This window comes from Thalassophryne amazonica, chromosome 18, assembly GCF_902500255.1.
Source record: "Thalassophryne amazonica chromosome 18, fThaAma1.1, whole genome shotgun sequence".
NCBI classification, from domain to species: Eukaryota; Metazoa; Chordata; class Actinopteri; order Batrachoidiformes; family Batrachoididae; genus Thalassophryne; species Thalassophryne amazonica.
Window position 1 is genome coordinate 47149188 of NC_047120.1, and position 23592 is coordinate 47172779.

General features: G+C 41.4%; 2 protein-coding genes across 2 annotated transcripts in view; one reads left to right on the forward strand and one right to left on the reverse strand.

The window, feature by feature from the left end:
* nrap (nebulin-related anchoring protein) overlaps positions 1–2338 on the reverse strand; it is a 75345-nt gene extending 73007 nt beyond the window's left edge. Inside the window, exons 1-3 of the mRNA XM_034194077.1 lie at positions 2029–2338; positions 1511–1605; positions 1284–1371 (exon numbers count right to left, since the gene is read on the reverse strand). Coding sequence (XP_034049968.1) covers positions 1284–1371; positions 1511–1605; positions 2029–2094 — 249 coding nt within the window. The 5' untranslated portion in view covers positions 2095–2338. The remainder of the gene's footprint in view (positions 1–1283; positions 1372–1510; positions 1606–2028) is intronic.
* A 1640-nt stretch (positions 2339–3978) lies between these two features.
* On the forward strand, positions 3979–22773 carry casp7 (caspase 7, apoptosis-related cysteine peptidase). The gene is made up of 7 exons (XM_034194214.1): positions 3979–4127; positions 4375–4487; positions 14335–14474; positions 16535–16663; positions 19232–19407; positions 21093–21231; positions 21368–22773. Exons 2-7 carry the CDS (start codon positions 4375–4377, stop codon positions 21592–21594), a joined length of 924 nt encoding a protein of 307 aa, XP_034050105.1. The 5' UTR covers positions 3979–4127; the 3' UTR covers positions 21595–22773.
* Positions 22774–23592: the final 819 nt, after the last annotated feature.

The window sequence follows — 23592 nt, forward strand, 5'->3', positions numbered from 1 at the left end:
TTCCACACAGACAGACTCAGACAGACAAGAACAGGTGGGACGGCAAGATGTGAAGCTGTTTTTACCTAAGGTATAATTTTAAACCCCCGAAGCATACGGGGGCTGTCTTGCCTCTGTCACAGGCACAGAAATAACTTGGGACACACTCGCCATTCCACACCGCCGGCGTCACTATGGACTCAGAGAGATCAGAAGCAGCACTCCACCACTTTCAGATTTTCAAGCAATATTTCAATAATACCAACACCTCCCTGGGTTCTGAAGTCACATTCTGTATGTTAGCAGGTTACCAGGTTGTACTCTTGAAGTGCCTGAGAGTCCGTCTATGATTTTATCTCATTTTGAGAGGTTTGCTCACCTAAAAAGATATCTCATATATCTCATCTGTCATTCAATGAATCTGACTCAAATTTGGCACAGTGGTTATTTATAGGCTCAGCTAGTGTACACTTAAATTTTGGCTCAATAGACAAGAGTTTCTGGAATCCTTCCAAATCTGACTCAAATTTATTATAGTGAACCACTGTCTGTTGTGGTAGTAACCACTTTAATTTAGGCACAAACTTACTTAAACTCTAAAAGCTGTTGGGGTTCAAACTTTTTCCCTGTGAGACAGTTTGAAAGAATACCATTCAATTTACCTCACTGTTGCCCAGTGCATGCTTATAGAATGTACAGGTTTCAGGACCACCTCTTCATTCTTGTTTGGCACATTTCCTTAACCTTTGGCACACAGATTTATCTGGGGTTGCACTAATACATATTGACTTTCATTCTTATCCTACAGAACCAAACAAGTTATTGGGGTTACAAATGTTTTACCCTGTTGGACACAGATTTTGGCTTTTCTGCATCTCATATCTCTCTGAAATTTGGCACACAGATTTACCTCACCCTGAGACAATGCATACTTATTTTTATCGCAATCCTACCAAAAGCCTAGAACTTACTGGGGTTCAGATAACAGACCTGATAAAAATGACACTCAGTGTTGCCAGAGGCAGAGCAAACCATGTTTCTCCAGGTGCTATGTATTACTAGCTCAAAGGGCTGTTTGTGTTTTGTGGTAATGTGACCATCCTTCCCTTGTCATAAGATGATGACGATGGTGATAATGATCTAAGTACCCAGAATGGCTCTACAGTACACCAAGTCATGACAAAACTAAAGTATATTTTTGTAATGACACAAAGAGTGACTTATGCCAGCAGTCAGCCTGACAAAAAATACACCTTGACTCAGCTCAAGTGTACCTTTGACATTTGACATCATCTTGACCTTACCTCACCGCTTGCTTTGGCTTGTTTTTTGGCGCTGATGTTGATGGGGGTCTTGTAGACACTAGTGAATGTGTTATTCCTCGGATTGTGTCTGGAGGGACAAGTTAAAAATTAAGAGTTCCATCACAGGCTTTGAGTTTATGATCAAATTTATGATTCTAGAAATCATTACAATTTCCTGTTGCCGGGTATAAATAGAGAAAGATGGATTTTGAGGGCAAAGTACTCACACTGAACAGTATGGCCTCTTCTTGTGGCTTACAAAATTAGTAGCAGTTAGCACCATCTTACAGACGTCACAGTGAAAACATGCTTTGTGCCAATTCTGAGACAAGAAAAGTCACAAGAAACAAACATAATTTTCACAACATTCATAAAATCTTACTTCTAACAATACATTTATGACACTATCAAAGCAGTCCAATAGCCTTATATACACACACAAAACATAGGTCATCGGAATAACTCAGTTTAATTTTGGTCAGGATTTGTATCTGGTAAATATATGTGGGATCCAATTTGAACTAAATGGAAACCCTGCAAAAACTGAATTGAGTCTATCTCGTCTAGTGAGCCTTTCTTTTTCTTTTTTTTTTTGTTTAGTTGTTATGCTGTAGCTTTTTTAATTTAAATTAACACCAAAGTAATCAAGAACACGTCTATAGTTATTAAAATAGGAATGTGAAAACAAATATACATATTCACTATATAATTTTAGATGAACCAAACTTTGTTATTTCTGTGTTACCTGGTCAATGCAGTTTATCTTCTCAGCTGGGTAGACCACAAACCCACACCTGGCACAGGACTGCATGGTGGAAGGTCTGTCCTTTTTACCACAAAGCCTTCAGGAGAAACAGCAGCAGGGCCGGGGTTATTGTGAAGTTTTGGCCAAAAACACAAGGCTCGGTCAGACAGAAAAGGCAAACCAGCGGCCAAACAAACTGTGGCTCTCGGACGGTCGTGATGGTGCGTCTCTGGTGGTGACCAACTTCGCTCTGTGACTGTGACTCTTGTAAAGTGACGCTTACTTGACACCCTCTCCCTAGATGGACCAACCCCCCTCCATGGACCACTCTAAAGATGGTGAGTCCAGAGAGAGCGAGAAAGAGAGAGAGAGAGAGAGAGAGAGAGAGAGAGAGAGAGAGAGAGAGAGAGAGAGAGAGAGACAGAGACATGTCAGTGCACAAACGTAATAATCTTTGGATGACTCTAATGGTGTAATAACTGTGTAACACAGAGATAGATAGATAGATAGATAGATAGATAGATAGATAGATAGATAGATAGATAGATAGATAGATAGATAGATAGATAGATAGATAGATAGATAGATAGATAGATAGATAGATAGATAGATAGATAGATAGATAGATATGGATGATGAACATGGAGAAGTAGGTAGGTAAGCAGGGGGGTGATGGATGGATATGTAAGTAGGTGGATGGATGGATGGATGGATGGATGGATGGATGGATGGATGGATGGATGGATGGATGGATGGATGGATGGATGGGCAGACAGACGGACAGATGGATGCATAGATAGGTAGGTGGATGGATGGGTAGGTAGGTATGTGGATGGATGGATGAATGATAGTAGGTAGGTGCATGGATGCACAGATGGGTGGGTGGATGGATGGATTTGTAGGCCGGAGGTGGATGGATAGGTATATATTTCGGTGGATTGACGATGGATAGGTAGGTAAGTGGATGGAGGGATGAATGAATGAATGGATAGTAGGTAGGAGGATGGATGGATTTGCAGGCCATAGGTGGATGGATGGATTTGTAGGCCATAGGTGGACAGGTATATATTTCAGTGGATTGACGATGGATAGGTAGGTAGGTAGGTGGGTGGATGGATGGATGGATAGTAGGTAAGTGGATGGATGGATTTGGAGGCCGTAGGTGGATGGATGGGTATGTATTTCAGTGGATTGACGATGGTTAGGTAGGTAGGTAGGTAGGTGGATGGAGGGATGAATGAATGAATGAATAGTAGGTAGGTGGATGGATGGATTTGTAGGCCATAGGTGGATGGGTATATATTTCAGTGGATTGACGATGGATAGGTAGGTAGGTAGGTGGGTAGATGGATGGATTTGTAGGCCATAGGTGGATGGATGGATTAATGATTCCCATGATGCACTGTTTCTTTCTCTTTTGCTCTGTATGCACCACTCTGCATTTAATCATTAGTGATTGATCTCTGCTCCCCTCCACAGCATGTCTTTTTCCTGGTTCTCTCCCTCAGCCCCAACCAGTCCCAGCAGAAGACTGCCCCTCCCTGAGCCTGGTTCTGCTGGAGGTTTCTTCCTGTTAAAAGGGACTTTTTCCTTCCCACTGTAGCCAAGTGCTTGCTCGTTTTGACCATTGGGGTTTTACATAATTATTGTATGGCCTTGCCTTACAATATAAAGCACCTTGGGGCAACTGTTTGTTGTGATTTGGCACTATATCAAAAAATTGATTGATTGATTGATTAATGGATTTTTAGGTCGGTAGGTGGATGGAAGGATAGATAGATAGATATTATAATATCTATAACATTATAATAGGTGTTACAATATGACATTGAAGATTATAAACCGATGTGACCTTTTTTCGAGCAGGCATCATAAAATACATGACATAAATAAACCTTACCGGCTTGAACATTGCACTTATTTCCTGTGTGACCGAAGAACTTCGGCGGAGCTCCTGCGTGTCGCAGCGTTTTGACGCAAAAACCTCACAGAGGAGAAAGACTTCAAGGAGCTTTCGTTTTCTCTCCACGTTTTCTGGGAAACATAAATTCGGTGAAAAAGGACACATTCTTACATTAGCCGCAGAACTGACAGTGAAAGTGAGTTGACGCTGCGCCACAAACTTGAAAAAGTTTTTAGCTTTGTAGCTAGCTAAAAGTTTTGGTAGATACGGTGCGATATATGCTAATTAGGATCATTGTGATTTAACTACTAGCAAAGTAGAAGGTTAATTTACTTTCAGCTATTTATTTCTTGCTATTTGTGCCGTTTAAAGGCATACGAACGAAGTAGTCTGGCAGAATTAGCGTTAAATAAAGTGTTGCTGTTGTTGCTAACTAACTTCAGATGGCTGGAGACGCTGCTGAGTTAACCGAGCTCGGAGAAGGTGAAGAGTTCACGGTGGGAGATGATACAGATGCCAAACCTGACCGCAGAGGGAGATTTCTACTGTTTGGAAAGTAAGGATTCCTACTTTCGATTTCCTTTATTTGACCATGAATATGGGCTCCCACTTCCTCGTTGATTCCCTCTACATATACAGTTATACAGACGGTTGCCCAGTTCCGGATCACCTTTTTTAAAGTCCCGCTATACGGAGCTATAATGCAACTGAATGTCCTTTAATTGTGTATTGTTGTATTGGGTATTTGGATGTTATTTAGCTGAAAAAGTCTGGGTGGAGTAGCGCTTCTACTTATCAGTGTTCTGCGAGACATATGAGCCGATTACAATATTAATATTGATTTGTGGTATAACACAGTGTGTGTTAGGGGATAATTCTTATTAAATTTTCTTCACCATAGTGGATGTGCTTTCAGAACAGTTGGTTTTACCAATTTAATGCCTTGCAAGTAGCCTTTATGCTGCGTTTACACATAGGCAAGAAGCGTTACGAATATTATTTTCCCGTAAAACGCATATGAATAGGGTTCTTGAGTAGATTTGTGACATTCGTGGAGCATGTTTTTGGCTGCATGCCAAAAAAAATCTTCCACAAATGTCACGACTTACCCTCAATTCGTGGAGTTTCCAACTCAGCGTGTCGATTCGTGGTGATGCGTGAGAGCATTCGTAGTGTGTTCTTAAAGCCTATATTGTCGCGCATCATTGCGAATCGACACGAAAAGCTGTCAAGAACTGACTTGAATTGTCACGCACTTTCACGTAGGTGTCTTGTTTCACTGCGCGCCGCTACGAATCACTGTTTTCTTTCAGGTGTGCAGTCACAATTCATATAAACCCTGCTGCACCGCATTTCTTCAGTTTGTTTTTGTGTATGACGGCGCATAACAGCACAAGCTTCCTCCAGTCTGGCTCTCACCGCCATCTCCTCCTGTCTGCTCACATCTATGGTGTAGAGCCCAACTAAGCATGCCATCACAAAGTTCTTCTTTTGCTTTGGATTCATCTGGATGTTGTGGCGTAATCTTAATCCTCACCCAAAAGCATTTAAGATAGATAAATTTGCAATGATTATAGGCAGTGGAGTCATCAGGTTTTGAGCTTGTGCCCAAGCCAGAAGCGTGCAATGCCCTTTTCGGAATGACATACAGTTTCCGGAGTGCAAAACATTCAGTTTGTCTGAAGTCACATACTCTATGGAACAGATGCACAGTTATGACACGTCCAACAGGTGCCAGTGTTCAGCATCTCTTACTTTTGATTCAGACTCCAGAAAAAACAGCAGTGTCTCAAGTTTGCCATCACTAAATTGCAGGCCCAGTGCAGAGTTTTAGCACCCTCCCCAGTCACATGTTCTATTTGTTCTTTAATTCTAGTTTTTCTTCTCCATTCTTGTGTATTTTGTCTCATATTTGTAAATATAGTGGGCAGCATCATGTTTCTCCCCATGGGTCCTAGCTTAAGGTATTAACCAATGCTAATGTTAAGGTGGGCATTGGTGAGCAGAGTGCACATGACATGCCCTGTGTCCAAGAGTTGGCAGCCAGACTTCTAAGTTGAACCACAGGTATTTGTAATTTTCTATAATCCATCCAGTAGCCACTAACTATGGGGCATGTGACAGACATGTCTGTGGGATGTTACATAGGCAAAACAAAGTCACTTTTCAATTGATCTGGTGCTTCAAAGTTAACCCCAAACTGATCAGTTCATCTTCATCATGTGCTGTTTTTAAATCGGGGAGTTGTAAGAATCTTTCATTCATTCTCTAAACCAGAGGTCTCAAACCGGTTCCAGAAAGGGCTGAGAGGGTGCAGGTTTTCTGTGCAACCACCCACTTCAGCAGGTGATTTCACTGATTAACATCACTTTGAGCAGGTGAAATCAGTTAATCGGTGAAATCACCTGCTGGAGTAGGTGGTTGCACAGAAAGGCTGCACCTTCTCGGCCCTTTCTGGAACCAGTTTGAGACCTGTGCTCTAAATCCACTTAGTCCAATTGAGGGTCACGGGAGGCCAGAGCCTGTCATAGCGTCATTGGTCAAGAGGTGGGATACACCCTGGACATGCTGCCAGTCCATCACAGGACCGACACATTGGAGAGAGATAACATTCTGAGAAGGAGACTGGTGAGGGAAGACACCAAGACAACCAGACAACTCTAATGAAGTAATAGGCTTCTGTGGAAATGGTTGTAGAAACTGCATAGATCAAGTGCTTTCCCAATTACATAGCTTCATGGTGGAGCTTTCTCAAGAAGGATTTTCTTAACCCTCAAGCAACCGACTGACTGAATGGGTTCATTTATTCTCTATTTGTGTTTATCATACCGTTATCATTCCACACCACTAGAAAAATTCTTCACTCACTCACTCATCTTCAACCGCTTAGTCCAATTAAGGGTTGCGGGGGGCTGGAGCCAATCCCAGCAGTCATAGTGCGTGAGGCGGGGTACACCCAACACAGGACGCCAGAAACAGACAAACAAACACATTCACACCCACTTGCACACCTATGGACAATTTAAAGATTCCAGTCCACTTAACCCGCATGTCTTTGGATGTGGGAGGAAACCGGAGCACCCAGAGGAAACCCACGCAAACACGGGGAGAACATGCAAACTCCACACAGAAAGACCACAGGCAGGAATTTAACCCATGACCTTCTCGCTTTGAGGCAGCAGTGCTAACCACTAATCCACCATGCTGCTCAAGAAAATTCCTATTTAAAAAAAAAAAAAAAAAAAAATTAAATATGTAGGAGACAGAGATTGACAAATTCATTGTATGACATATTTGTCTGATTTAAAAATATCACAACAGCACATATAAATATTTGAATGTGGCAATAAATGACCCCCCCCCCCCCCCCCCCAATTTCACTAAAGATTAAAAAATAAGTCTTACAAGCAGTGAGTGTGAAATCATACCCATAATTTGACCCACCAACCTAATTTTGGTTTGATGAATTAGTGGAACAAAGCATCAAAGTCTGTTTTGAAACTGGGGTCGGTCGTGAAGCGGCTGCTCAAATACAGATTCTCGTTACCTCCACCAACGAATTTGGGAAGAGGTTGTTTTCAACCCTGTTTGTTTGTCTGTTTGTGAAAATTCTGGAACCCACCATTTTTCATCTAGCCTTGTGAAATTTTTACAGAGGACTCATATTCTGATCGGCAAGAACTGATTAAATTTTCAAGGTCAAAGGTCAAAGGCAGGAAAAATCCCAATCTTTTACATTGAACGGATTTTCAAAAATTCATAACTATGACAAAAAAGATCAAATTTCTTTCATACATGTGAGTCTTCTGTAGGATGGTATCCTTTATCGACTGACAAAGTTTGATCTTGATCTGATCTAGATTACAGATTTTGTGGCCATTTAAATTTAACATTGAAAACCTCATTTAATGTATATTTTACATCATATCTTAATCAAAAAGTGCCTCAATCACTCTCATATGTGACAATGAAGGCAGGGAGCACAGAGGTGTACTACTTGTTCGTGTTTTTAACCAAGGACAAAATTCTAAGATCAGTTACATGGTTGATCTTTTCCAGGTCTGTCATGTTTTTCACCTGTGTGTTTGTTGGGTTGTTAGGATTCTCTTAAAATAACTGAAGTAGTTATTGTGAACTTAATACGAAGAAAGTTGTAGCTGGCCTGGAATTGAGGTGTAACTATTATTCATGATCGATTCGTGGAGAAAATAATTAGTCATTTAATTGACTAATTGTTTAATTGACTAATTGTCAGAAATTTGTGAAAAATGTCAATCAGTATTTTTTTTGCAGGGTCCAGGATGATTCCTTCAAATGTCTTGCTTTGTCCACAGCCCAAAGATATGCATTTAAGAAGCTAAACTCAGAGAATTTGCATTAAAGCTGTACGGCCTTTCAAACTTCACAAAACTGACAACATTTAGTTTCTGCTGAAATCCAAACATTTTAAAAGAAGAAGAAAAAAGACTCAAAATAATGAATTGATTATCAAAATTGTTGATTAATAATCAATTAACTGTCACAGATGTAGCCTGGAACACATCCAGATAAAGATGGTGATTTTTATTTTATGTTATTTTACATTTGCTCACTTTTTCCTGGCAGGATAAAGGATGCCAGGAGTGGTGGCCCAGTGGTTAATGCGCTTGGTTTCAGTGCAGAAGGTTCCGGGTTCAAATCCCACCCCTGCGGCATTTCTCCATGTAATGTGGAGTTGCGTCAGGAAGGGCATCCGGCGTAAAACCTGTGCCAATTCAACATGCAGATGAGAGGCGATTGCTCTAAGACTGCAAGGGAAGCTCAGCTTCCCCTGAAATGGGGCAGTGGGCTGGCCTCGGCTGGCCCGGACGCTCAGCTTCTGCATGATGATTGAGTGATCTGTCTGAGGCTGAATCCCTTTTTGATTGACAGCGAAATGAGCCAATCAGCGATCTTTTGGTGTAAACATTTGTGGGAACATTTTTAAATTTTCATTCTGTTCCGAGTTAAACCGGAGACTTTCCTAATCCTCTTAGCGGCATTTTCTTTGTTAAAAACGACTAGCGACAAATCGAGCTTCTATTTCTGGTGGGGTTTTTTTTTTTTTTTTTTTTTTTTTTTGTAGCTGCTTGTGTTTGGAGACTGATTTCTATCACTCTTTCTGACTTCTATCGCAGTTTCTGTCCCTACCGAGCAGCGGGTGCTGCTGAGCCCCTCCACCATCACAAAGCACTCACAGGCGGACACACATCACACTAGCCTCGCGCCAGTCCCAGCTAGCGAGCTAGCTAGGTAGCAAGCTGCACATAATGGCAGACAATTTGAATGTTGTGGACCGGATTTTGGTGAAGCCATTTGATAGTCTTCCTTACGAAGAAAAACTTAGAGTTAAACAGCAGGGCAGATCAACTCCTCAGATTAATTTGGTGCAAAAGGTGGGGAAAAGTAACAGGTCTTTTCATCTGTCCTGGTATGACAAAGTGAGCTGGCTGACTGGAAGTGCTGTAACAAATAAAATGTACTGTTGGCCATGCCTCTTGATGAAACCATCTCAGGGATGTGTTGTCTGGTCAAAAGTGGGTTTTGGGGATCTGTCCAACTTTGACAGGGCATACAAAAGGCATGAAAAAAGCAATGAACATGTGAGTGCATGTGCAAGGTTACGTTGTCTGGGCAGAGTCAGGGTTGAGCATGCAGTCAATGAAGGCGCTCGTGGCAAAACATAATGAAGCAGTTAAACAAAACAGAGCTTTCCTAAACCGCCTTATTGATGTGACTTCCTTGCTTGGCCGTCAGGAGCTGTCATTTAGGGGGCATGATGAGAGTGTTGAATCATCCAACAAGGGGAATTACAGGGAGTTTAATGAAACATTAGCTAAATATGACTGTCCTGGCCACACAATTCCAGTCATCAGCTGTGTTTTCTGGTATGTCCCATGCAATCCAAAATGACTTGATCTCTGCTCTTTCAGCCACTGTTTCTGATGACATCAAGGATGAAATCCAGGCTGCTCCCTTTTTTGCATGGCAGGTGGATGGATGAAACAACTGATATAGCTTGCCATGCTCAACTCTCTGTCATTGTTCGCTATGTGGATAGGGCAGGTAAAATTCAGGAGCGCTTTATTGGATTTTTTTGATGTTTCTGGGGGAAGAGATGCTCAGTCTGTTTTTGAAGTCTTGAATGAGAACATGCACGGCTACAATTTCAGGGAGAAACTTGTGGCGCAAACCTATGATGGGGGGCTGCTGTCATGGCTTCAGCTCTCAATGGTTTGCAGGCCAAAGATAAAGCAATAGGCCCCAGTGCAATGTTTGTGCATTTCTATGCACACAGACTGAATCGAGTTCTGTCTCAGGGGGCTAAATGCTTATCAGAGTGCAGAATATTTTTTGCATCACTCTCTGGGTTTGCCACATTTTTCTCAAAATCCACAAAGAGGATGTGTTTTCTTAAGTCTGCAGGCTGCTCAAGGTTGCCCAGAAATGCTCCTACTTGATGGAATTTCACATCACGGATAGTGAGCACTGTGGCAAACAATTATGATGCCCTCCTGCAAACTTTTGAGATGATCATTGCAGATAAGTCCATGGATGATGACTCATTAGACTGTGGCAAAGGCCTTCTGATGAAACTGGAGGATTTTGAGTTTGTGTTCATGTTGTACACATATGAACAAATCTTCTCTGAGACTGATGTGGTGTTTGACATTGTCCAGTAGAGAGCTATGGATGTTCTGTACTGCAAGAAAAGAATTGAGTCTCTTCTTGCTTTTGTCAAAGAGAAGAGGTCAGAGGGGGCTTTCCAAGCTTTTATGCCAAAGCAGCAGATCTCACATCAGACCCACAAACTGAGCCCATGAGAAAACGCCATCTGTCACAACTACAGGATCCCAAGGAGCGCTACAGAAATCTGTACATGGCCATCCTAGACAATCTCACAGAGCAGCTACCTCGGCGTTTTGCAAATTTGGAAAGTCTGCGCTTCTTGGAATTGGTCAGTCCAGGCAAATTTGATGAGATGAGACAAGTGTTTCCAGAGGAGGCATTTCAGAGTGTCCTGAAAAGTTTTGGCCAGTTCTTTGATTCAGGGAGACTGAGGTCTGAACTTCAAGTCCTATATTCAAACCAGGACTTGCAGGGCAACAGGGGAAAGCTATGTGATTTCTTGCTGTTTCTGAAAGACATGGAGTTGGACAGTGCAATGCCTCAGGTGTACAAACTATTGTCATTAGTGGCAACGATTGGAGCTACATCTGCAGGTGTAGAGAGGAGCTTCTCCTGTTTAAAGCGGCTGAAGTATTACACCCGCAACACCATGGGCCAAGGCCGTTTAAGCAGCCTAGCTCTGCTGGCCATTGAGAGGACACTAGTCAAGTCCCTGGAAAAGACGCCTTGTTGGTACGACAGGGTCACAGATCAGTTTCTTGAAAAGGAACGGAGGGTAGAATTTACGTATAAATAAACCGACACATTTTATGATGTAGGCCAAAATTGAGCTTCCCTTCCTTGAAAGACCAGCATCCGTCACTGATGCAGATCCACCTTGGATTTGCTGTGGCGACCCCAAGTGCAAACAAGGGAGCAGCCGAAGGGACTTACTATAAAGGATGTCAGTGCCTCCTTGCCTGGTTGAGGGACACAGATGGGTAATTTCAGGAGATAATGATGGACTGCAGGTCTGCTGGAAGGTTGCTAGTTGGGACCTAAAGCAGTTCCATGAGGTGGTGTTTGAGAAAATGCACTGCACTGGGGCACGTTCCCACATCTTACCTCCTCAAGCTGACTCACCACTAACTGGTGGAGAGGTGCACTCCATGTGCTTCTGCTTGGTATTGGTGCTTGTCAAAGAGGCAATTTGCCCAGGAATGAACAGTTGTGCCTTCTTGTCCATCCAGTTTAAAGTTTGTGACCATGTGACACACTTGTACTTTGGTTTGGTGCAGGTGGTGTCTGTTCCTGTCAGCTACGGAGCAATGTGCTGCTGCCCTGTCTGACCTCAGCAGGCAGGCAGGCAGGGAGGTGCACGGACTGGGAGAGAATAGACCTTTAGAAAGCGCTGGTGTGGTGGCATGGGTGCTGACTCAGGAGACTCATAGTGCGGCGCCCCCCGATCCTCAGCACATGCTGGCCCAGTACAGAGTCAGTACCGTAGCACACAGTCAAAATTAAGCCAACAGCTCTGAAGAAACGTACACTCTTGGGGGACTAAAACGAAGCAAGACAAAAGACGGCGTGTTTCAGATGCAGAGTGGTGTCCCGTTTTATGACGAACCCAGGTAAGAGAGGCGCGTGCACATATCATACTCTTCCTCACCCAGTTCCTACTGTGCCCACCCCACAGCAAAGCTGAATCCCCCTCCCCTCACCCAGTTGTTTCATATATTGGCAGGATTTCGAGGTTGGGGGTGGGAGGGTGGGATTCAAAATGTTCTGGGTCACATGTTGATGTGACTATGGTTGCGATGTCTGTGAATGTATTTGCGTGAAACTCTGTTGGAGTATTGTTCCAGTGCTTGAGGTACCTGATGACGAGGCTCTTCTGGAAGAAGCGTGGATTTTGTGAGCCCCCAATGGGCGGCTGTCGGTAGAGTTAGCTAGATGGATCTGCTAAAGAATGGAAATATGACAGGTTTGAGATTTACCACTGGTTGGAGCTTTCGAAAATGCATTGATTTGCTTCTGATTTTTCAACATGTGATCTAGCCAATCATGTTCTAAGTTTTTCAACCTGATGGTGGCTTACTACGACCGGATTTGGCCATGATGTTAATGCCTTATTTGGAGATGTATGTACCATTTTTCCCCACTGAATGCGTATTTGTTTCCATTGATTTTTTTTTTTGGGGGGGGGCAAGCTATATTTGATCCCCCTATTTTTTTTTTCTTTCTTGTAAGGATGCTGAAAGTGTTGACTTTAATTGAAGTCTGTATTGGTGTTATGCCCTGTAAGTGGCGTGCATATTTTCTTATTTGCTAAGCTTTTGTCTCTGTTGCTGTTAAAATCATATTCTGAAATGTGAAGCCAAATTTTTGTTATTCTCATTCATAATTTTTGTTTACCATACTTGCATAGTCTTTGTATGTGTTAGTGTTAGAAGCTATTTCAATCACTAAGTCCAGAAGTAGAATACAGTGGTCCCTCATGTATCGCAGGAGTTACGTTCTAAAAATAGCCCGCAATAGGCGAAATCCACGAAGTAGTCAGCGTTATTTTTTTACAATTATTATAGACGTTTAAGGCTGTAAAACCCCTCACTACACACTTTATACACTTTTCTCAAACAGGCATTAACATTTTCTCACTTTTCTCTCATGTGTAAACACTCTCAAAGTTCAAACCTTAGTAGAAAAATAAGACCAACCTGTTTTCAGGCCCAAACATTTTTTTGAGAAATAAAATAGAACGTTTTCCTATAAATAATTATGATGGCTTTTAGAACTAACAAATTTAATTTTAACGATCAACCTACGAGGTTGGACACATAAGAAATTATTAATAGTGACTGACCAGTATTTCACAGTTCCTCTGATCGTGCCTCTTTGTTCCTGGCGCCGCTCCGCTGTTGTCTTTTTCCACTAAGTGACACCTTGGTGAAGGTGTCTTTTTCCGAGTGAAGAACACAGTTATGGGTAGTTGTTGGCGCTCTTTTTTTCTTCTGGGCGAGAAGATTCTTATAAACAGACATGCAGAACACAATGCGCGTACTCTCCCTTCAACGTGCCGCGACCGGCCTGCTTGATTAGGATGCAGAACACAATGCACTGTTAAAAAAAAAAAAAAAAAAAAAAAAAAAAAAAAGCATACAAAATTGGACTAAAAAAATCCGCGAAACTGTGAGGCCGCGAAAGGTGAACCGCGTTATAGCGAGGGACCACTGTATTTGCCTTCTGCTATGATGGTTCTGATTTTGTTTGTATGTTTGTTTATTTTTTTCCAGTTTTTGTTTGGTAGTTGAATTGTGAGTAGGATAGTTAGTCCCTGCGGCTGCCCCGTTGGTGTCTCTGCAGGTCGCCACAGCAAATCCCAGGTGGATCTGCATGTTGAATTGTTTTACACCATATGCTCTTCCACATTACATGGAGAAATGTGGCAGGGGTGGGGTTTGAAATGGAAACCAAGTACACTAATCACAAGGCCACCACCCCTCCTGAATTGTGAGTAGGATAACTTAAAAAAAAATTCTTGGAGAAAAGGATTTGGTGTGGCCTGCAATAGATCCCGGGCACGTTACACAAAAGATTTAGTTTTTTGAAGGATTTTACAGTGTTGACTACTGTGTCATGAAACATGATTAAAGCCTGGCCTAGCATGCTTCTTGCGGCGCTAAAAAAAGTGCTTGATTTGAAATTGTTGTTAATGATATTGGGAATGATTTCAAAGCAAAATTTTCAAGTCTAACCTTTGTTTCTTTTTCTTTCAGGCAGAAAAATAAGGATGGCCAGACACGAGACCAGGAAATCCATTACAGAATCGTTTCACCAACATTCCAGTATAAGATGAGCTACACACGAGTGGGCAAGTGTGTCATCATCAACAACAAAAACTTTGATGAAAAGACAGGTACAACACACGTTTCACACAAGTACAAGTTTAGCCTGTAACAGTTTGAACCACACACTCACTCATATTCCACCGATTACTCCAACTAAAGGTCACGGGGGGCTGGAGCCTGTCCCAGCATTCATGGGGCGTGAGGTGGGGTACACCCTGGACTGGGTGTCAGTCTGTTTCAGGGCCACATATAGACAAAAAAAAAAAAAAAAACACATTCACACCCGCACACACACCGACGGGCAATTTAAAATGTCCAATCCACCTAACCTGCATGTCTTTGGATGTGGGAGGAAGCCGGAGCACCCAGAGGGAACCCATGCAAATAGGGGGAGAACATGCAGACTCCACACAGAAAGGTCACAGGTGGGAATCGATCCCTTGACCTTCTCACTGTGCGTCAACGATGCTAACCGCTAATCCACCGTGCTGCCCCAGTTTGACCTACTGCATCACAAGTCTCATTTAGGTGAAGAATCATTTCAGTTCTTTATTATTGTTTTTGAAATAATGCATTTAATACCTGTCAAAGTATTTTTAATGATAATTTAGGGTTTAATCATTGAAACCATCAGTATTTGAGATTCAGAAACGCACGTCTTGGGTAATATCTGTGGTTTTTGTTTGCTATGATGCAACAGAGGCAGATATCTGACATTTAGATTTTTAATTTTGAAAGCATTTGTGTTAATTACACCTCATTCACACCTCCAGACAGCATCACAGGGATACTTTCTTTGCTGCTGCAGAGCCGTAGTTGCCACAAACGTCTGCGTTAACCCCATAAAGATGTTAAGGTGTTGGCACAGAAAGCGCTGCGATTCTGCTGGATTTGTGACGAAGTGTGACTTTTTACATGGGGACAAACCAAGATGAAATACTGTAAGAATTACAGCCATTAATGCGAATCTGCTCTGACAAATAGAGCGAACATGTGAGCTGCCATAGTTCTTGCAGAAAACTGGAGCTGCCTCACTCTCCTCATAATATACTCAAACCCTTTCTTCAAATGAGGGCTTTTTAAGACTCGGTTTCCCAACTCTCCCCTCTGTCTGTGAACACCGCCACTGTTGCATCAACATCGCTGGCTGCTGTCATCGTTCCTTATTAACATTGCAAGTAATAATCTGCGGGGAGTGACGAGGTCGGAGCCGTCTTACAATTCTATGAGTTGCTTGAGAGTGACTTGCCTTCGAAAGGTTAAAGGAGCTATGCGCACACCACATCAAGTCAAGGCGTGTGCTGCCGCACCCACCGCATCATAGAACTGCCCCCGGTCTTGGATGGCAACACCCAGGCAGAAAACCAACCCATTCTCCACCTCTTCAAAGTACCTATCTATTTGCCACAACCAGGTGAAATGTGCGCATCCTTTTTGCCTTCATCAACTGGAGTCCTCGACACTGAGGGACCTGCGTGCCAGATCACGCACAGAGAAACACGCCACATGGTCAAAATGTCGAAGCTCACGCTTCCTCACAATACAAGTTGTACTCCTGTTCCAAGTCTTCCTAAGTTATTATTTGTTGGATGCAAAGGTGTTTCAGAGTCAGCCAAGGAGCCTCCGAAGAGACCTAGTGTTAAAGACATCCAGTTATCTCCTCAGATCACTGGTTAGAGTCCAAACCTCACAACTGTACAGGAAACACAGGACCTTAAAGACTTGGACCATCATTTTCCTGCACAAATATTGGCATCGCCGTTCGCTTCTGTCCAGCGACTTCATGACTCTACAAGCTTTTTCCATGCATCTCCTAATTTCAGAGGTCAAGGACCCAGAGACATGAATGTCACTGCTGAGGTCAGTGAATCTCTCTACATATTCAGCACTTTCACTGCGTAAAGATACACTTCTGAGGGCAAGAGTCCACAAAGTCATTGAAGGCCTGGATCTTAGTCTTGATTCAAGAAATTTGCACACTCCGATTGAGTACTGCTCTAACTAACAGCTTTTCACATTGATGTAATTGAACCACGTTCTCAATAATTCAAACTGCTAATGAGTGGAGTTAAATTCTGCAGAATATTGATGCCTTTAGGCTGCACGTAAAAACAGATTCTCTTCACAGGGATGAACGTACGCAACGGCACAGACCGAGATGCAGGCGAGCTTTTCAAGTGCTTCAAGAGCCTGGGCTTTGATGTCTTCATCTACAATGATCTAACATGTGAGAAGATGGAGCGTTTTCTCAGAGAAGGTGAGTAGTGATGTTCTGATTCTGGTCAGTGCCCAAATTTACCTTTTTGTGTTCTGACTGGAGAAACATATTCAAGAGCACTGACTTGACTGGACTGGTTTTTTCCTCTACCAATAACCAAACATGCAGACAACACTTGTAATCATTGGTTCCCATCTTGTGTGCAACTGAAAATGATTCCTAGCTGAAACATTAGCCAGATAGCAGTGTACATTTGTGGTGCCTCATGATTGACAGTGATCCTTTCATCAAAATGCTGGAAAATGCAGTTAGAGAGAGCTACTAATAGCAGCTTCTCATTCTTCTGTAGCACTTTGTACCCGTTATAATCTGTGCTCCATTGTATTTTTTTCTTGCCTTTGCCTCCATTTAATTCAGGGAAAGTGTGCTGACAGTTGTTATCTGCAATTTTTTTTAGTTGCAATTTCTGGTGTCATAAATATGGTTTATGACATCACTTTAAATTAAAGTGATGCATATATAAATGTATATAGTATCGCTACAACTAATTGCCCATAAAAAAACATATCATTGAAAGTGAAAGAAATACCAACTGTCAGGCTTGTAAAGAATGAAAGTTAAATAACTAAAAACATCCCACTGTTTGTTAAAGACACCTTTAGGCCTGTTGTGCAGTTCTTTATACTGTAAGGAGTTTTTTCTGGATTCAGCACTTTTTTCTGTCTCTGTTTTGTTTTATGTTGTAGTTAGATGTATTATGTGTAAGTCCTGTTCGCATCAGTAATGATACAAAAAAGTTAAATGTTGATTGGGGGAGGGGAGGGGAAATCCATTTTTTAAAAAAGTTCAGATTAAGTGAAAGAAAAATCAACAGATTAAAGGATTATCAAAGTAATCTTTGATCATTTATAGCATTTAACTCACATTCTGATATGACTCGGATCAGACAGCAGGTGGAGCTGTTGTGAAATGAATTATATCCAGTACAGAGGTTGATGACTCTCCTCTGCTCAAATGGCAGTCCTGTTTTTGCCAGTGATAACAGAAAATCAGTTTTGTGACAACAAAAAGTCTGTCCACAATGTTTGAGGACATTTACAAGCTTGTAAAATCAACTCTCAGGACACAGCCCATAAAAACTTGAGTGAATGTTCTTATAACTATATAAACAATAATATACGAGTATTGTTTGTTGGCTGAATGTGCATGCTATTACCAATGTACTTGTACTAGTGCAACTTTTAACTGGCCTGATTTTTTTTTTTTTTTTTTTTAGTACAGTTGTATTGCTTGTTGTTTTTACACTCCCACCACCACTGTTGGCACAATTAAAAAATGGAGCAGAAAAAGACAAAATAATTAGTATGATTATTCCAAATGTTGTCTTCTTTTTGCTTCTTTCTAATGAAGCCTGCTGTTCTACTCACTCAGCAGTAACCTCCAGCTAGTTTTCCTACTCTGCATTGCTTCAGTTGTACCACTGACATACCTTAATTGCTGGTTTGGGATTAATATTAGTCTGAGAGGGAATGTTAACAATTACTTAAACACCACATGCTCAAAAATGGCAATGTTTGAATGAATTTGTGGATTTTTTTCAGTATTCCTCCAAAGATTTAGAAAATATCCTGTTGCATATACTGGTTTAAGTCACCTTAACCATTTGCACTATATTTTCCGGACTATAAGTCACAGTTTGTTTGTTTTTTTATCTAGTTTGGGAGGTTGTGTGACTTATAGAATGGAAATAACTTATAAATAAAAAGTGCTGCTTTGTCATCTATGGCCACAAGATGACACCATCTCTATGCATGACAGGCTGCTCTTGTATACTGAATGAAGGGGGCCATAACACAGTAACATACCATTAAGCAGGATGCCTACTGTCATGAAACAAGAAGATGATGAAATGAATGAGAGAGTAAATGTAAGAAGTAATGTTATCAAACTGAAAGAATAAAAGGCAATACAGCTTTCATACTACTCAACACAAGACTTATTTGGACTGTGTGGAACAACAAGAACAGCAACAGCAGGTCAGCAAGCCTAATTTAAATGTTTGCATTATAAATAAATGATGTACAGAGTTTTCAAGCATTTTATTTTATTACATGTTTTCCTCTCCTATGGTCACCCGGCTAGTGGCAAGAAGAAGCCATTTACCTACGTTTTGTGCCTTGTACAATAATATTGAAGAGCTCGTTAGCCTCTTCTTGCTAATGCAGCGTTTGCATTCTAAATAAATAATGCAGTAATTAAATTCATTTTGCTTTTTGTTGCATGAAGCTGTAGCAGCACATTTCAAAAATAAATGCAACCTACAGACCGGTGTGACTTGTCCCACCCCATGATGTGGCCTCCGGTACGACTTACACTAGATCATTTAGTGGATTAACATTTGTTCTATATCCCTGTAGTAGTAGTTATTTTTCACTGTCATTCAAATAGTTAAAAGGTGGAATAAATTCTAAAGTCAGCCATTAAGTTACTGAGATTACTTATCATAAATACAAATTTTGTAGGGGTTTATCGAAACTAAGAGTGTTGAGTATGTTATTTGTGTGTGTGTGTGTGTGTGTGTGTGTGTGTGTGTGTGTGTGTGATCAGCATCAGAGGAAGACCACACTGACAGTTCGTGTTTCACCTGTATCCTGCTAAGCCATGGTGAGGAGGGGATGATATATGGCACAGATGGTGCCATGCCCATCAAGACCATAACCTCACTCTTCAGGGGTGACATGTGCAAAAGTTTAGTTGGAAAGCCAAAGCTCTTCTTCATCCAGGTATGCAGTTCTGAAGACCATCTTTTATGAGTGAAGACTGATGTTAAATATTATTACCATGTAGTGTTGCAGTGTGATATACACAGGGTGCGCATCTGTCAGGTTCTCGGTCTAACGCAGATCTTATAGCTAATGAAATGTTTGCAGAAGACCACAAACAGCCTGGTTGTTTGATTCAGTAACTTTGTCTGGCAAAGCCGTCTCTGCAGCTGGCACACAACTCTCCTCAGCCACTCTGTTTGTTTTGGGCTCACTGGCTTTCCCTCCTGCAGTTCTGTTTCCAGTCACTTGATTTTAAATGTTTGTTTTATGAAAAAATAAAAACACAAATGGAGGATGCCCCAATTCTGTTATTAGTATCAACGGCATTACTGACGTTATTTGGCAAATTGGTTTTTGCCCAGATGCAACCAATATGACCAGACATATGTGCATTCTTTAGCCTTTTAAACCTGAGGGTCCCCAAATTTGTGGACTTGCCCCGTTTTGGAATATTTGAACGCTCATAAATAACCAATGCTATACATATACTCTACATCAAAATGTCAAGCGAAGTCTCCTCTACAAAATTATCCACTTCAATCACATATCAACTAACCACAGCTCAAATGCCAAGCATATAAAGACATAAATTGGAATTCATTTTTTGGGGGGGCAAAAAAAACCTCATTTATTCCTAACAAGTATTATTTACTTTCAATTTTTTTGCATCCACAACATCCCCTAAGACCTGTCTTTTAGCTGATCCAAAGTTTTGCCTTTTTGACCTTGTACAAGCTGAGGAATAAATCATAATGGATGTGTATGTGATTTTGGTGAAATAGGCCCTAGGGGCTTAAGAGGTTAGAACAATCGCACAATATTGACATTTAAGACGGCAGCAGTGAAATTGTGAGAGCGAGCTCTGGTGATCCTCACTGAAGGAAAAGTTATGCAATGTGACTGCTAATACAATAGACTTCCTGAATTTGCTCAGCAATAAAAATATTTTAAACAGTAGATGGTGATAGTTTTATCAGAAAACAACATGAAAACACAGCTTTCGAAAGCTGTTCTTCCTTAAAATAAAACATGTAGTCATTATGAGCAGGAAGTTGATTTGAAATATCGCATGTCCAAAGCAGATTACATGTGACAAAGCAGGACAAATGAAAAGAGAAGACTGTCAGAGTCACCTACCAATGATCAGCTCTGACTGTTACATTGCGCTAACAGTATATGCAAGCCACAATGACTTTTACCTTACGGTCACATTAGCCACAAGCGACAGAGGCAAAGCGAGGGCTTGCTATTCATTTTCAGTCAGAGTGGGTGTTTGCAGTGACGAGACAGCAGTCACTATGGCATCAATTAGGTGGGACCAAAATACATGAAAAGTCTGTTTTATGCAAATGCAGAGAGACGCAACACAACAATTGCCAATCCAAGTGAAAGCACAGTGTGATGTCAAATTGTTGTTCACTCGAACAAAAAATCAACAGTGGTGGAATACACATAGAAACTACTGTATTTCTGTATACATCAAGCATCTTTGACATTTTTTTCCCTCATATATTTTGTAAGAGTTAGTGAGAAATCAACACTTCTATATCTAAAACCACTGTTTTTGTTACCAGATATTATTTCTGAAGTGATTTACAAGACATTGTATGATGTCGGAAATGATATTTCATTTACTTCACCAGGCTTGTCGTGGTTCGGAATTTGATGAGGGTATACAGACAGATTCAGGGCCACCAAGCGATGCCCTGGAGACTGACGCAAATCCAAGATATAAAATCCCAGTGGAGGCAGATTTCCTCTTTGCCTACTCCACTGTGCCAGGTAAATCAAATCCAAAGTGTGTTTCCGTCTTGCTAGAATTACAAAGAATTTGTGTATTACGTTACAAACACTTCTTTAGATGTTACCTGTGAGCGCATGCTGTGCATTTGTTCACTGCTGACTTATGACTTTGCAGGGTACTACTCCTGGAGGAACCCTGGGCGTGGTTCCTGGTTTGTCCAGGCACTCTGCAACGTCTTCAGCGAGTTTGGAAAGCAGCTGGAAATAATGCAGATCCTGACACGGGTCAACTACATGGTGGCCACCAGCTTCCAGTCATGGTCTGAAGACCCACGCTGCAGCGAGAAGAAGCAGATTCCCTGCGTCGTCTCCATGCTGACGAAAGAACTGTATTTCAACTGACCGTAGGTCTGGCTGTACCACACCACAGACAGATGGACTGTCTCAGGTACTGAGCAGTCAAAGCATTCAGGGATAATTGCGGCCCTTCAGGCCAACTCTGCACATTTTGAGCATGTGTAACATTTTGCATGTGTAGCTGGACCCAAGTACTCTGCAAGGAAAAGAAAACTGCTCACACAGAACTTCCACATTCATGTGTTGACGGTGAAACTCACCTCATTTTCAGGTTATTCTTCAGAATAATGGCGCCGCTTTTGTTCTGATCTTTGTTGACAGACATTGTGGGATATTGAAATTTTTGTGGGTTTGGGGAAATTATATCTAATTGCATGTCTCTAAATTTTCCTGCTTTTAAAGCAGCTCTAGACTTGAGCACAAAACCCGGCTATTGTATTTACCCTGTGGAAGGAATTTCCCAATCACTGGACTAATTAAGACTTTGTGTTCTGAGTCATTTCTAAAGAAACAAATGAGTCGATTTGTTCAGTGTGCAGTGCTGCATCAGCTGGAAGAGATCATTTTCAGCTATCTGTTTGTTTTTTTATGTTTTTCAGTCCTTAAAGAAACAAATCCGCAGTAATATGATGCTTGTGGTGACATGCCGTGACATATCTGAGCCTTCATCTCAGGTTATCCACTGTCCCATTAGTGAGTGAATGTTCTAAGACTTCACCTGTGTCGGCTCGTCTTTTGCAACCTTTTAGCTTCACGAGATGCAGAGTCGAAAACAGATTAGTATCCACTTTCTGAAACCTAACAACAGTTCAGTTTTTTCTCCAGATTAAGTTGAAGACTTGTTACAGGAAGCTAGTCCATTCATTTTCAAAATAGGTCAGGATAGTGTGTTTTTTTTTAAGGGCCATATTATTCACTACGTGAAAGGTCGATTGGTTTGATACCGGATTGTAGCTGAGCCCTTAAAACCTTCAGCCTTGCATCGCACCCTTCGATTTCACACAAAGGTAGGATGGAGACAGTGAAAGAAGACACAAGAGTTCACCTTAAAGACATCCAGCACGTCATAAATTTAGCAAATACCACTTGGTACGAGGGGCGATTGAGAAGTTTTGTACCGTCAACCACAGATCACATGGCGCTAGGAAGAGGTAGCAGTTGAAAGAAGTTAAAATTCAGAAATTAAGGTTTGGGTTGATTTTGAATAATGTTTAAGAAAACAAACAAAAACCTGAAGAGCTACAGGTTTGAATTGGAATGCATCATAAATATCCATCTGTTCAGTAGTGTATGATGAACCTGCAACAACAAACCAGTGTGTTTAGCTTGGAATGAGACCGTCATATCTACAGTAGTGTTCAGAATAATAGTAGTGCTATGTGACTAAAAAGATTAATCCAGGTTTTGAGTATATTTCTTATTGTTACATGGGAAACAAGGTACCAGTAGATTCAGTAGATTCTCACAAATCCAACAAGACCAAGCATTCATGATATGCACACTCTTAAGGCTATGAAATTGGGCTATTAGAAAAAAAAAAAAGTCGAAAAGGGGGTGTTCACAATAATAGTAGCATCTGCTGTTGATGCTACAAACTCAAAACTATTATGTTTAAACTGCTTTTTTAGCAATCCTGTGAATCACTAAACTACTATTTAGTTGTATAACCACAGTTTTTCATGATTTCTTCACATTTGTGAGGCATTAATTTTGTTGGTGTGGATGATGTGGTTTGCTCGTTTACTAGTGTGCTTGGGGTCATATCTTGTTGAAACACCCATTTCAAGGGCATGTCCTCTTCAGCATAAGGCTACATGACCTCTTCAAGTATTTTGACATATCCAAACTGATCCATGATACCTGGTATGCGATATATAGGCCCAACACCATAGTAGGAGAAACATGCCCATATCATGATGCTTGCACCACCATGCTTCACTGTGAACTGTGGCTTGAATTCAGAGTTTGTGGGTCGTCTCACAAACTGTCTGCGGCCCTTGGACCCAAAAACAATTTTACTCTCATCAGTCCACAAAATATTCC

What these genes read in the sequence shown, in the direction of transcription:
- casp7 (XM_034194214.1), top strand. Translation starts at nt 4,375, where the DNA reads ATGGCTGGAGACGCTGCTGAGTTAACCGAGCTCGGAGAAGGTGAAGAG. An exon ending in AAACTTTGATGAAAAGACAG is followed by an intron (nt 14,475 to 16,534) that starts GTACAACACACG and finishes TTCTCTTCACAG; the next exon opens with GGATGAACGTACGCAACGGC. An exon ending in TGCCTACTCCACTGTGCCAG is followed by an intron (nt 21,232 to 21,367) that starts GTAAATCAAATC and finishes ATGACTTTGCAG; the next exon opens with GGTACTACTCCTGGAGGAAC.